Source organism: Chiloscyllium punctatum, chromosome 19 (assembly GCF_047496795.1).
Source record: "Chiloscyllium punctatum isolate Juve2018m chromosome 19, sChiPun1.3, whole genome shotgun sequence".
Classification (NCBI taxonomy): domain Eukaryota; kingdom Metazoa; phylum Chordata; class Chondrichthyes; order Orectolobiformes; family Hemiscylliidae; genus Chiloscyllium; species Chiloscyllium punctatum.
Window position 1 is genome coordinate 97,957,226 of NC_092757.1, and position 15,804 is coordinate 97,973,029.

A 15,804-nucleotide genomic window follows, 5' to 3' on the forward strand; every position below is an offset into this window, starting at 1 on the left:
GATCCAAGATGGCGGTGAACCAGCAAGTCTGACTCTGTAGTGCTCTTCCCAAGACTCAGGCAAAGTGGGGTGCCCGCCTCCACCACACCTGCCAAATCATTTAAAATAGCTTTTATTTAATACAGCTAGTTATTTTGCACCAAACTTGAGTAGCTTAATGCCCCATTAAAATGACTAAAGGAAAGAATGCCTGCAGCTCGGAGCACACAAGAACCCCCCCCACCCCTCACCCTCCCTAGCTGCAGCAGATGCATCCACAGCCGCCCCAGGGGATTTACCTATGGTGGCGAGCCTTGTTGCAGTGATTTCCAAGCTTGAAGCGAAGATCGATGCCTTGTCCAGGAGCAGGAGGGAATCGTTGTCGGTTGCGCTTCAGAAGCACGACTGAGACATAGAAAAAAACAAACCTCGAGTCGGGGGGGCGGAGCTAAAGGCCACGACCTCTGAGGCTGCTACAGAATCGGCTGTGGGTCGGGTCCGGACTCTCGAACAGCGAGTCCGGGCCTTAGAAGATCACATCGACGACCTCAAGCGGTTGTGAAAAAATATTCATTTGCTGGGCCTTCCCGAACGCAAGAGGAAGGCCAGCTTACAACGTTTCTGGAGCAGTGGCTTCCGCAGTTGTTGAAGCTGGAGGCTGGATCAGGCCAGGTAAGGGTAGAATGGGCCCGCCGGGTTGCAATATGTAGGCCAGGCTTGGACCAATGCCCCCGCCTGGTCCTGTTCCAGCTGCAGTGCTAAAAGGAGAAGCAGATGCTCCTGGAAGCTTCCAGAAATCTCGGGAAAGATCCCCAAGCCATGACTTACAAAGGATCCAAGATTGTGCTGTTTCAGGACTTTTCCCCAGCTCTGGTCCAAAAGAGGAGGACGTTTGAGGAAATGATGACGTGTTTAAGGGATTTAAACATTCAGTACTCCCTGTGCTACCCAGCAACGCCATCCTTTAGCCACAAAGGGTCCGTGTATAACTTCGGATCGCCGGAGAAAGCCAAGGAATTTTTGGACACTCTTAGATGAATTTAAGAGTTAACTCATGTGTGGAATGATGTTGTTCTGCCCTCTCCCTTTTCCGGTTCACCCTTTTTTCTCTTTTATTACCTTATTGCTTAATATTATCTCTGGGGGGTAGGGAGGGGGGCTTATTTGTTCTCCACTCTGCGATTTTCCCCTTTGTTAAAAAATATATATAGGCCGGGTGGTCTAGTCGATTTAGGTGAGGAGGGGTCTCTGTCTTATTTTTTTCTCCTTCTCTTAAAGCGGGGTTGTTTTCCCCTGTTATTTTGTATTACTATACTTAATTATTATCTGCTGAGACTATAATGTTATCATTTTATATATTCATACGTGGTATTAACATCACCAAATATATCTAGGTGTTGGTGTGGGTGGTGGGTGGGGGGGGGGGGCGAATGTGGGTAGGGTACTCACTGTTAACTTTAGCTTTGTAGTACACTTGAATTTTCCTTATTTTATTATGGAGTGCCTGGTTCGAGGGTGGGGCACTGGTTGGGAGAGAATATGATGGGTTTTCGGAAAGGAAGTGATGCCCCCTGGAAACAAGGTGGAAAATCTCTGTTTAAATATGTTTTTTTTAAATTTAGAAATAGTTTTTATTGGTGTGAGTGTATTAAAGAATCTCTATTTTTGTGAATTTTCTATGGTCTATGCTCGGGGTGTTTTGGATGGGGATTCTCCTCCTGGAGGGGTCCCGGACTAGCCTGGACGATTATGGTTAGTCATTTGATTAAATGGTGCACCTGGAATGTCAAGGGGAGTAATTTACCAATCAAAAGGAAGAAAATATAATCAAACCTCAAAAAAGATAAAGGGTTGATATAGCTGTCCTACAGGAGACACATTTAATGGATAAAGAACATTTGAAATTACAACAGGGTGGATTTTATCAGGCCTTCTTCCTTCAACTCTAAAAGTATGGGAGTAGTCATTCTTATTTGGAAGAATCTCCCTTTCAAAATCCTAAGTCAGATAAAAGATGAATCTGGATGATATATACTAATTAAAGCCCTTGTAAATGGAGAGGAATATGGGATTTTAAATCTGTATTGTCCCCTGGCGCATCCTTTCAAATTTATAACGGAAGCCTTCTCCAAACTAATGGCGCTCGGTGCTCGTCTACAATTATAGGGGGAGACTTTAATTGCATTATAGACCCGGAAATAGACAGGATACCCAAGAGTACTGCGGGTGTATCCCCCAGATCCAGACAATTGGCGGATTTGAATAAAGAATTAGGATTAGTAGATGTGTGGAGGTGCCTCCACCTGCAAGGCAGAGATTTTTCTTTTTACTCTAATCCACATAAATGTCACACTAGAATTGACATGATTTTTGCCCCCTCGATTTTTTTAAATTCCATATCATCCTGCAAAATAGGTAATATATTAATTTTGGATCATGCTGCTGTGTATATGGAAATCAAGGCTAGGAACAATTGAGGCATCCCCCGACATTGGCGTATGGATTCCTTCTTAATGAAGGATAGTAAATTTGTAAAATATTTTTCTCAAGAACTTAAAACTTTCTTGGAAATTAATTCAGGTAAGGCTAGTAATCCGTCAATGATGTGGGAGACTATTAAAGCTTATGTGCGAGTTCTGATCATTTCATACTCGGTGACCCAGAAAAAATTAAAGGGAGAACAACAGCATCTACTTGAGGCTCGCTTAAAAGCAGCTGAAACAGCATACGCTGACAGACCTTCTATTGTCAAATTACAAAGGATTATGGCCCTTAGGACAGCTCTGAATACCGCGCTCACCCAAACAGCAATGAGGGAAATATTATTTGCAAAAACAAAGGTTATATGAATTTGGGGATAAACCTGGTAGATACTTAACATTTCTCGCAAGGGAAAAAAAGGCCCCTCAAGCTATCACGGCTATCAAGGAAAGTGCTGGTACTCTGACTCATGATCACAAAAGGATCAACACAATCTTCAGAAAGTTTTATTCTGACTTATATAAATCACAGGATTGTGAAGATAGAGCCAGGAGGATGCAGTCCTTTTTTAAAAGCCTGGCCGTTCCGGACTTAACCCCAGAATAGGTGTCGGTCCTGAATGCTCCCCTAACAACCCAGGAAATACCTGACACAATCAGGCAGCTTCAGAGTGGTAAGGCACCTGGCCCAGATGGCTTTCAGGTTGAATTTTACAAAGAGTTTGGAGGAGTATTAGCTGGCCCACTTTTGGACATGTATAACTATTCGAGGTAAAAACAATAACTGCAGATGCTGAAAACCAAATTCTGGATTAGTGGTGCTGGAAGAGCACAGCAGTTCAGGCAGCATCCAAGGAGCAGCGAAATCGACGTTTCGGGCAAAAGCCCTTCATCAGGAATAAAGGCAGTGAGCCTGAAGCGTGGAGAGATAAGCTAGAGGAGGGTGGGGGTGAAGAGAAAGTAGCATAGAGTACAATGGGTGAGTGGGGGAGGAGATGAAGGTGATAGGTCAAGGAGGAGAGGGTGGAGTGGATAGGTGGAAAAGGAGATAGGCAGGTCAGACAAGTCCGGACAAGTCAAGGAGACAGTGCTGAGCTGGAAGTTTGAAACTAGGATGAGGTGGGGGAAGGCGAAATGAGGAAGCTGTTGAAGTCCACATTGATGCCCTGGGATTGAAGTGTTCCGAGGCGGAAGATGAGGCGTTCTTCCTCCAGGCGTCTGGTGGTGAGGGAGCGGCGGTGAAGGAGGCCCAGGACCTCCATGTCCTCGGTAGAGTGGGAGGGGGAGTTGAAATGTTGGGCCACGGGGCGGTGTGGTTGATTGGTGTGGGTGTCTCGGAGATGTTCCCTAAAGCGCTCTGCTAGGAGGCGCCCAGTCTCCCCAATGTAGAGGAGACAGCATCGGGAGCAACGGATACAATAAATGATATTAGTGGATGTGCAGATAAAACTTTGATGGATGTGGAAGGCTCCTTTAGGGCCTTGGATAGAGGTGAGGGAGGAGGTGTGGGCACAGGTTACTCCCCCACCCCACTCCGGCCTATCACCCTCACCTTGACCTCCTTCCACCTATCGCATTTCCAACGCCCCTCCCCCAAGTCCCTCCTCCCTACCTTTTATCTTAGCTTGCTGGACACACTTTCCTCATTCCTGAAGAAGGGCTTATGCTCAAAACGTAGATTCTCCTGTTCCTTGGATGCTGCCTGACCTGCTGCGCTTTTCCAGCAACACATTTTCAGCTCTGATCTCCAGCATCTGCAGTCCTCACTTTCTCCTCGAAGATTTTAACTACTCATATAGTCAGGGCTGCCTCCCGCCTTTGCTGAAAGAGGCGAATATCTCCCTTATTCTCAAAAAAGGAAGGACTCAGAAGATTATGCATCATACAGACCAATATCCTTGCTAAGTGTAGATTTTAAACTTCTTTCTAAAACATTAGCATTGAGGCTAGAGAGGGTACTGCCATATATCATAAAAGAGGACCAGACAGGGTTTATCAAGGGCCGTAGACCATTTAATAATATTAGAAGGGTCTTGAATGTGATTCAAGTCTGTCATCAGGAAAAAATACCGGGAATAGTAGTCTCATTGGACGCGGAGAAGGCATTTGGCAGGATTGAATGGTCATACCTGTTCTATACATTGGAAAGGTTTGGTGTTGGAAAGGTATTTGCCAAATGGGTGTCAACACTATATAATGATCCCAAAACAGTTGTGATCACCAATGGATTAGGCTCGGATAGCTTCAGTGTGGGTAGGAGCTGCCATTAGGGATGTCCCCTCTCACCGTTGCTATTCACGCTAATAATTAAGCCACTAGCGGAAGCTATACGGGCTGACTCTAGTATAACGGCCCCAAGGGTTGGTACAGGTAAACATAAAATTACCCTTTATGCAGATGATGTTCTCCTTTTTCTTAGTAATCCTCTGATGTCTGTGCCTCGCTTAATCCAAGTTATTAATACATTTAGTGCATTTTCAGGCTACAAAATTAATTTTCCAAAATCAGAGGCCATGCCGATGGGTGGCCTCGCTAGTATATCCTATTTATTGGATGGATCCCACTTCCCATTTCGGTGGTCTCTGGAGGGTTTCTTATACTTAGGCATTTTTATCACCCCAGTATTTGGCCAGCTATACAAGGCCAATTTTGTGCATGTATTGGATAGGATAAGGCAGGACCTTCAACGTTAGGGAGACCTTCCAATTTCCTGGCTGGGTAAAATAGCCCTAATTAAAATGAATGTCTTGCCCTGTCTCTTATACCCTATGAGAATGCTCCCGGTGATGCTGCTGATTCCGGTACTGCGCAAATTGTATGGTTGGCTGGGTTCTTTCATTTGGAAACATAGACGGCTCCTCATTCAGTTGAGGGAGCTACAGTTTCCACAGGCAAAGGGAGGGCTGGATTTTCCTGACTTTAGGAAGTATCAGTTAAGCTCCTTGTTAAGCTACATAGCCGATTGGGTCTCATCTGACCCGCAATCAATCTGGCTGGACATTAAGGCTTCTCAAGTTAAGTGCCCTCTTATTAACCTCCTATTTTGAGATAAGATGAAAATCATTATGGACCACTGTAAAAACCCTATAGTACTAAACACAATTAAAGCTTGGAATATAATGCGGCAAAACAAGGGTAATTCACATAAAACATCCCCCTATACTCCTATAGTGGGGGCATGGGATTTTCAACTGGGGCTCACAGATGCCACATTCAAATCCTGGAGATCCAGGGGTATCTCCTGTTTTGGGGATCTATTTGAGGACGGGGTCCTGATGTCTTTTGAACAGCTGCATCAAAAATTTGGATTACCCAATGGAGACCTCTTTTGATACTTCCATTTTCGAGATTACATACAGAAGAAGACTACGCTATTAGATAGTCTCTATAAATCAGATAGAGAACGTAGAGTGTTGTGGCCAATGGGTGTACCCTCGGTCAGCACTCTTTGTCATTTATTACATGAAGAAGTGTCGGAAGATATGGACCGTCTGCTTAGAACATGGGATCAAAATTTGGGGCTGGAAATTACTACAGAAATGTGGAATGACATCTGGGAAAATGCCAGAAAAATCTCCATTTGTAACAGAACCCAGGCCATTCAGTTAAAGATACTTCATAGGGCCCATCTGGCACCGGAATGATTTGCAAAATTTAGGGCAGAAGCATCTCCAATGTGTCCCAAATGTAAAATAGGGATGAGCACTCTTACACACTGCTTATGGACATGCCATAAGATTCGCAAATACTGGACCAAAGTAATAAATGCCCTGACAGAAATCTTGGGAACGGAAATTACAGTAGATCTAGTATCTCTTCTTCTGGGCTTCTTGAGTTACCTTCTCTGGATGTGCACAGGAGGAAATTATTTTCCATTCTCTCCTTCTGTGCAAGGAAAAATATCTTAGTAAACTGGGTGGCTGAGGGCCCTCTAGGACTTCCGAATTGGCACAGATTAATCATGGAATGTATTCCCCTTGACCTCCTTACAAATATGGTGCACCAAAAAACTGAATTATTCTATAAAATATTGCAGCCCTTCTTGAATTACATAGATACAGATATTTCAGCCATTCTATCAAGGGCTTTCATCTAGTTGAATTAATGATTCTGGCTGGTCCGGGGCCCCTTGGGAGAGGAATTCCGCATGAATACAGTTTTTGTTACAACTTGATGTTAACTCATTCCGAGCATGTACTTCACTACTTAATTACTATGTTATCCTTTTTTCTCTTGAGTAATGTAAGATATTTGATCATGCATGCTGGTTAGTTATAAGGTAGATTAGTAGTTGTCTTTTTCTTTTTGTCTTTTTCGTTTTCTTCTCTGTATCTCTTCTTTTTGTTTGACAGGTTTTGGCTATTATTTATTTAAGATTTAATTGTATATTAGTCTTTGTACTTGTATGTTTTTATTTGTAAACTTGTAAAAACATGTTAAGTTTTCAATAAAAATATCTATTAAAAAAACTTCATAGGGGCTGGTACCCCGTCACCAAGTCATCCTTTATTTACAATGGAGAGACCTTGACACTAATCTAGCTGTCGCAGAGCCAAGTCTCAGAGTGAACAGGAAGTCCAACAGTCCTGTTTATATCTGTCAGCCAGGGCTCCTGATTGGATCAGACTAAAAGCCACAATCAGGGAACTCATATTCTATTAGATACACCTGACTGACCCGGTATAATCACTGCACCCATCTGGCTAGCATGAGGGGACATAACTTTAAATTGAGGGGTGTTAGATATAGGACAGATGTCGGAGGTAGTTTCTTTACTCAGAGACTAGCAGGGGAGTGGGAGGCACTGCCTGCAACAGTAGTAGACATGTCAACTTTAAGGACATTTAAATGGTCATTGGATAGGCATATGGACGAGAATGGAATAGCGTAGGTTATACAGGCTTCAGACTGGTTTCACAGGTCGGTGCAACATCAAGAGTCAAAAGGCCTGTCCTGCACTGTAATGTTCTATGTTGTCAGACCTGCTGAGTTTCTCCAGCAATTTCTATTGAAGGCATACCATGTTCAATTTGCTTGAGTTTTTTGCCAAAACAATCCTGCCAAAATGAATCACTTCACATAAGACCATAAGATATAGGACTATGTACTACTGTATATACTTCAGTAATAGTCCATTTTTTTTTACTACGTTTAAGGTTAAATTCATGGGGTCGACTGTTACATGGATGCTACTTTTGAGGGGCTGAAATACAAGCCCATCAAAATTTATATAATTGCATTAGTAGATGTCCAATTGATTTCTAAATGAAAACAAAACGAATTACGGTAGTTCTGAAAACCCAGAGCGCAACACAACAGCCAGCAGACTGGAAGACCGGGAACAGAGCGGAACAACTGGCATACTGGAAAGCTGGACTGGGACGTGATGGCTGGCACACTGACTCATAAATGTTTAACTGTTATCTGTGAAGAACTAGCGTTCACTTTTACATGAGATATATGGAAAATTCCAGGTTATTTTACCAAAAATAGGGGCTCGACTTTACATGAGATCGGCTATTACTTGAGTTCATATGGTATTTAATCTGATATGTTTGCACATGCAACCAGCTTGTCTATGCTGTCTTAAAATCTATCACTATTTTTGAAATAACCCCGATATCCTATCCCCAGGTCATTATTTGTTTACACATGAAAAGTCCTTGAGTATAGTACTGCTTCATACCGAGTGAGGCATTATAGTGCCAGTATCTCTAATACTTGTTGTGGTTCTGTTCGCCGAGCTGGGAATTTGTGTTGCAGATGTTTCGTCCCCTGTCTAGGTGACATCCTCAGTGCTTGGGAGCCTCCGTGAAGCGCTTCTGTGATCTTTCCTCCGGCATTTGTAGTGGTTTGAATCTGTCGCTTCCGGTTGTCAGTTCCTGCTGTCCATTGCAGTGGCCGGTATATTGGGTCCAGATCGATGTGCTTATTGATTGAAGCTGTGGATGAGTGCCATGCCTGTAGGAATTCCCTGGCTGTTCTCTGTTTGGCTTGTCCTACAATAATTGTGTTGTCCCAGTCAAATTCATGTTGCTTGTCATCTGCAACACGACCAGCTATCCTTAGTAGCCACATACGCAGATGACAAGCAACATGAATTCGACTGGGACAACACTATTATTGTAGGACAAGCCAAACAGAGAACAGCCAGGAATTCCTAAAGGCATGGCACTCATCCACAGATTCAATCAATAAGCACATCGATCTGGACCCAATATACCGGCCGCTGCAGCGTACAGCTGGAACTGACAACTGGAAGCGACAGATTCAAACCATTACAAATGCTGGAGGAAACATCACAGAAGCGCTTTACAGGAGGCTCCCATGCACTGAGGATGTCACCTAGACAGGGGACGAAACGTCTGCAACACAAATTCCAAGCTCGGCAAACAGAACCACAACAATAAGCACCCGAGCTACAAATCTTCTCACAAACTTTGAATCTCTAATATTTATCTTTTTTATAAGTCAGCCAGGGATCCCCGATTGGACTAGATTAAAGCCTCAGTCAGAGAACTTCTATTCTATGATGTCCAACTGGCTGAGCTCATTACAATCACTATAATTGACCTAAGAACTCATAATATTTCTACACTTTGTGCCATCTGCAAATTTTGAAAATATTTCCCTGTATGCCCTAGTCTCAGTCATTAATATAAATCAAGAAAAACAATAATCTTAGTACTGACTCTATGGCTAGTCCAAAATCTAAAGAAAAATATGTTCAACAGTACTCTGTGTTCTGTCAGTCATGCTGCTACTGTCCTTTGTTCTATGGGCTTCAGCATTGCTGGCAAGCCTAATGTTTGGCACGTAATCAAATGCTTTTAGAAGCCTGTGTACATCACATCAATTATATTACTCTCAACAACTCTCTGTTCATCAAAAAACTCAAGCAAATTGAACATGGTATGCCTTCAATAGAAATTGCTGGAGAATCTCAGCAGGTCTGACAACATAGAACATTACAGTGCAGGACAGGCCTTTTGACTCTTGATGTTGCACCAACCTGTGAAACCAGTCTGAAGCCTGTATAACCTATGCTATTCCATTCTCGTCCATATGCCTATCCAATGACCATTTAAATGTCCTTAAAGATGGCATGTCTACTACTGTTACAGGCAGTGCCTCCCATTCCCCTGCTACTCTCTGAGTAAAGAAACTACCTCCAACATCTGTCCTAAATCTAACACCTCTCAATTTAAAGCTATGTCCCCTCATGCTAGCCATTGCCATCCGAGGAAAAAGGCTCTCCTTGTCCACCCTATCTAACCCTCTGATTATCTTGTATGTCTCAATTAAGTCACCTCTCAACCTTCTTCTCTCCAAAGAAAACAGCCTCAGGTCCCTCAGCCTTTCCTCGCAAGACCTCCCCTCCATACCAGGCAACATCCTGGTAAATCTCATTTGAACCTTTTCCAAATCTTCCATATCCTTCCTATAATGCGATGATCAGAACTATATGCAATACTCCAAGTGCAGCCACACCAGAGTTTTGCAGCATGACCTCATGGTTTTGAAACTCAATCCCTGTACCAATAAAAGCAAACACACCGTATGCCTTCTTAACAACCCTATCAACTGGGTGGCAACTTTCAAGGATCTATGTACCTGGACACCGAGATCCCTCTGCTCATCTGCACTACCACGAATCTTAACATTAGCCCAGTACATGCATTCCTGTTACCCCTTCCAAAGAGAATGACATCTGTGAAGAGAAAGCAGAGTTAATGTTTCATATCCAGTGACCCTTCTCCAGACCGGTGTTCTCCTGCAATTTCTGTTTTTGTTTTAGAGATTCAGCATCCTCAGTTCTTCCTTTCATTTTTGGACATGCCTTTACTATACTGATGTTGGCTTCCCTTATTTAATCTACACTTGTCCAAATAACTATTCCCTTTGTATTCTGGGGTGGTATGGTGGCTCAGTGGTTAGCACTGCTGCCTTACAATGCCTGGGACCCCGCTTTGATTCCAACCTTGAGTGACTGTCTGTGTGGAGTTTTCACATTCTCCCTGTGTCAGCGGGGCTTTCCTCCCACAGTCTAAAGCTGTGCAGGCTAGCTGGATTAGAAACTGAAAATGCAGGGTTACAGGGATAGGATAGGGGGTGAATCTGAGTGGGATTCTCTTTAGAAGGCCAGTGTGGACTCAATAGGCTGAATGGTCAGTTTCCACACAGTAGAGATTCAATACTTATTGTTTCTGACAGGAGAAAGGGAGGACTGTAGATGCTGGAGGTCAGTGTCGAAGTGTCCTGATAAAGGGCTTATGCCCGAAACATCGATTCTCCTGCTCCTCGAATGCTGCCTGATTGGCTATGCTTTTCCAGCACCACACTCTTCGACTTATCGTTTCTGACAGTTTTTCCACTGTTGAGATTAAACTGACTGGTCTGTCGTTGCTGGGTTCATCAACACTGAGACAGAAAGAAATTCACTATACAATTCTCACTGACACTGAAACAGGCAGAGAGTCATTATACAGTACCCACCAGAACTGGGACAGTGACTGAATTGCAATACTGGCCCATCCACCATTGGGCCAAGGAGAGCATCACTGTATAGTTCTTACTATCAGTATTTAGACAGAAGTCTTGTTACTTTACCTTGGTATTGAAAAAAAAGACATTGTCTTGATATTTCCAGCTGAGAAAAGTTTGAAATTTCAGTTCTGTTACTTACAGAGGAGCAAAGTGAGGGAAATTCACACTGAATCATTCCTGTACATTTCATCAGACTTTTATCCATTTTATACTTCTGCTTATTTTGTTGTTATTTCACCCTTCCGTATTACAGAGTTTAAAGTTGATCACATTATTATTTTACAAGATTGACTTGACCAAAATAATATTTTTTTTAATCTGAAGTCAGCAACAACAACAGTTGGAATAACAGCAACAACAATAACAACAACAATGGGAATAATGACAAGAACAAGGATTTAGAAAAAGGTGAGGAACTATGGTTTAAAGTTATCTGTTATTTTCTTAGCTATTCAAACTGACAATGAGGGCAAGAGTTTTCAGGAGAGCATTGATAGGTCAGCAAAGTAGTAGCAGACAGCACATACAGTTAAGTGCAAAATAATATGAGGTAACACATTTTTTAAAAGTAAACATTGAAGGGGCATTGATCCTGCATAATAATATATTTTCAGAGTTGAGGCCTGTGAAATTGAAGTCTACAAAAACACATATTTAATGGTGAAAGTCCAGATCGAAAAGGTCATAAAATATTCTTCAGATTTAAAGTCTTCTTTATAATGGCATTGCATATAAATGCACAATTTGAAAAGTAATTAATTTGAGTATAGATTAGATGACATACAGTGTGGAAACAGGCCCTTCGGCCCAACAAGTCCACACCGACCCACCAAAGTGCACCCACCCAGACCCATTCCCCTACACCTAACACTACGGGTAATTTAGCATGGCTAATTCACCTAATCTGCACATTTTTGGACTGTGGGAGGAAACCGGAGCACCTGGAGGAAACCGGTGCAGACACGGGGAGGATGTACAAACTCCACACAGTCAGTCACCTGAGGCAGGAATTGAACCCGGGTCTCTGGTGCTGTGAGCAGCAGTGCTAACCACTGTGCCACTGTGCCACCCACAAGTCAAAGTTGGATTATTGTACCAAGGTGATCATAGGCGGGACTGTAGTGTTTGTAAAGTTCAATAGAATCATTAGAGTCATAGAGTCATAAAGATGTACAGCACAGAAACAGACCCTTCAGTCCAACTCGTCCATGCTGAACAGATATCCCAACTCAATCTAGTCCCATCTGCCAGCACGTGATCCATATCCCTCCAAACCTTCCTATTCATATACCCATCCAGATGCCTTTTAAATGTTGCAATCCTAGACATTATTGCAGCAGTCTTACATAAAAGCAAAATGCTGGATATCATATACAAATACAGAAAATGCTGGAGAAATTCAACAGGTTTATAAGCTTTTGTGGAAAGAAAAACAGTATTAAGTTTTTGAGTCCAATATGACTTCTTCAGACTGGCAGTTCTGAAGAAAAATCATATCAGACTCAAAACGTTAGTTCTGTTTCTCGCTTCACCGATACTGCCAGTCCTCCTGAGCTTCTCCAGAATTTAAAAAAAAATTTAGTTCCATTAGCCTTATTTCTGGTCAGATGATGATTTGCATTCTGATGGTCAAATCTTTGTTAACCAATGCCTTGTGTAGTTCAGCAGTCCCATTCTGAATGTTTGACAGTGTCAATATTCACCACCTCAATAGCAGAGGTATAGATGCCATGAGATTGTGACACAGTGGTCAATTTGATGTTTAGAAGGTCTTTGTGTATACAACCATTGTCTATCTGATCAACATGACCAAGCCAGTTCAAATATTAGCTTAGCAAACTGATATATGCTGGTGAAATTAGCTCACTTCAGGACCTCTGAGTTGCTCACCTTGTCCTGCCAAACAAACAATGCAGAGAGTGCATCTAAGGCAACAAAGGTGGAAATAGATCAGCCTTTTCTATTTCTGAGTATGTTTTCCAGGTATCAACATTATAGAGGAATCCATTGAGGAAAGGTTTGGTAGATTGCAGTTTGGTGCTTTCAGTCAAGTTGCTGCTCCAGACTGTATTACACAGTTTGAACTAACAGCTGCAACTTTTGCTTAACTGACACCTCATCAATCATTTTCAACATTCACTCTATTCACCAGTTAGGCACAGTAGCTGGAGTATGCGCCATCTGCAAAATGTACATAAGTAAATCACCAAGGCTCTTTCAATAACACCACCACCATCCCATGCCTCCTTGACTTGGAACTTGGAAATATATTGCTATTTCTTCAATGTTATTGAGTCAATATTTTGTTTTAGATTACTTACAATGTGGAAATAGGCCCTTCGGCCCAACAAGTCCACACCGACCCGCCGAAGCATAATCCACCCAGACCCATTCCCCTACACCTAACACTACAGGCAATTTAGCATGGCCAATTTGCCTAACCTAACATTTTTGGATTGGGGGAGGAAACCGGAGCACCCAGAGGAAACCGACGCAGACACGGGGAGAATGTGCAAACTCCACATAGAGTGTTGCCTGAGGCGGGAACTGAACCAGGTCTCTGGCGCTGTGAGGCAGCAGTGCTAAGTACTGAGTCACCATGCCACCCTGGTGGGCAAGGGGCATCTTACGATGCTGACAGTTAAAATAAAATTCTCAACAATCGTGATATTTAGACCTTTAGCTGTTGTGACTGTATTAACTGTTAGTACAGCATCACCATAGCCTCTGATGATATCTTGACCCCCTTTGTCTTGGATCTTAGGTGATTAAGGCTGAACAGCTTTCCATCAATTCTGGTATTCTAGACACTCACTGTATATGACAGCAGCAAAGTAAAGAATATTCCAAAGTGTCAGGGCCAGAATATAGCCTTATTTGACCCCACAATGGATTTCAAAGTATAGCAATATTGCTTCATCATAGTGAAGTGATTCATGGCTTTCAACTCTTATTTAAAACTAATTAAATCAGGATCTTGATCAGCTGGACCAATGGGTGAGGAGTGGTAGATGGAGTTTAATACAGATAAATGTGAGGTGTTGCATTTTGGTAAGACAAATCAGGGTGGGACTTACACAGTTAATGGGAGGTCTTGGGGTTCAGGTATATAGTTCTTTGAAAGTGTTGTCACAGGTAGATAGGGTGGTGAAGAAGGTGTTTGACATATACCTTCATTGAACAGAGCATTGAGTATAGAAGTTTGAGTGTCATGTTGCACCTGTACAAGACATTGGTGAATCCACTTTTGGAATACAGTGTACAGTTCTGGTCACCCTGCTATCAGAAGGATATTATTAAAATGGAGAGCTGCAGAAAAGATTTAAAGGGATATTTTTGGGATTGGAGTGAAAAGGAGAGGCTGGATAGGCTGGGATTTATTTCACTGGAGTGTAGGAGGTTGCGGGCTGATCTTATAGAGGTTTATAAAATCATGAGGGGCACAGATAGGGTGACTAGCAAGTGCCCTTTCCCCATGGTAGTGGAGTTCAAACTAAAGGGCATATGTTGAAGATCCGAGGGGAAAGACAAGAGGCCTGAGGGGCAACGTTTTCACACAGAGGGTGGTGCATATGTGGAATGAATTGCAAGAGGAAGTAATAGATGTCCATACAGTTACAACATTTAAAAGCTATTTGGATAGGTATGTGAATAGGAAAGAGAGGATTATGGACCGCACACAGACAAATGGGACTTGTTTAGTTTCGCAAACCTCGTCAATATGAATGAAAAGGACTAAAGAGCCTGTTTCAGTGCTGAATGACTCTATGACTTGATGAGTATTTCCCTAATTGCTTCTGTCGTATAAGTTGCCCATGCCTACAGACACTTAATCTTGAGTCTATGGAATTCACCCAAACATTGGCAAGGGGAAGAATCTATCCAGGGATGTTACCTTCCTCCAAACAGCCTTCTTAATTTTGTAAGACTCAGGCATGCTATAAGTGTCCCAGATATCTTAAAGGTCAGAGATTTCTTGCTTCAGGAAATCCACTTAAAGAAAATAAGAAATAGGATGTAATTAAGTTGTAACAGACAGACTGAGAGAAAGTTTACTAATATTGCAATTTTATTAATTGAAATTAACATACATGTAAACTGCTGTGCAAAAATGTGATACCAAATCTAATAGAATACAGTTTTATGTTATTTATAACTATTCAAGAATATCTAAGTATATCTAAGGATAACAAAAATATCTTGGAATACCAAAAAATTGAATTTCCATCAACATTTAAGGTGTCTTTTCCTTCTCCCAGCGAGAAAAAAAATCTTTTGAAAAGTATTATCTGATGGTTTATAATACTTCTCAAATCATCAATGAAAAGGTCATATTTTTATATTGTTCGCATTCCCCGTGCTTTTCAAATGTGTTTGTTAACCCTCTGTATAGGTTCCTCCCAATCTTATGTGATGTTGTATCATTTAAAATTATTCCTTAACTTCTTGTTAAAGACTTGCTGAAGTTGTGAACTTTTATCTAGTCAACTTGTGTATGACACTTTACAACTGATATATGAAGATTTACTTTATCTCTTTTCTTTTTCACTCTGGAAAGAATCCTTTGTTAAATATTTATGAGGAAAAGGATTCTTCATTTTTCTACATTTTACTTCAACAACATATGTCTGTGTTTGTTTTGATGAGTGTGGTCTGATCCTGGTGTCTAGTGGTATTCATACACCCATTGAGCAGGCAGCATGCTGACTCAGAAAAGTATATCTGCCATTAGAGGTGATTTATTAAATAATCCAGACTGTGCTAAGAATTACACTGGAAACAATTTAAGATCATCAAT

General features: G+C 42.0%; 1 protein-coding gene across 1 annotated transcript in view; it reads left to right on the plus strand.

Annotated features, from left to right (window-relative positions):
* The window catches only part of LOC140491253 (integrin alpha-E-like), a 344,341-nt gene that overhangs the window by 89,103 nt on the left and 239,434 nt on the right, over positions 1-15,804 (plus strand). Inside the window, exon 8 of the mRNA XM_072589219.1 lies at positions 11,331-11,414. Coding sequence (XP_072445320.1) covers positions 11,331-11,414 — 84 coding nt within the window. The remainder of the gene's footprint in view (positions 1-11,330; positions 11,415-15,804) is intronic.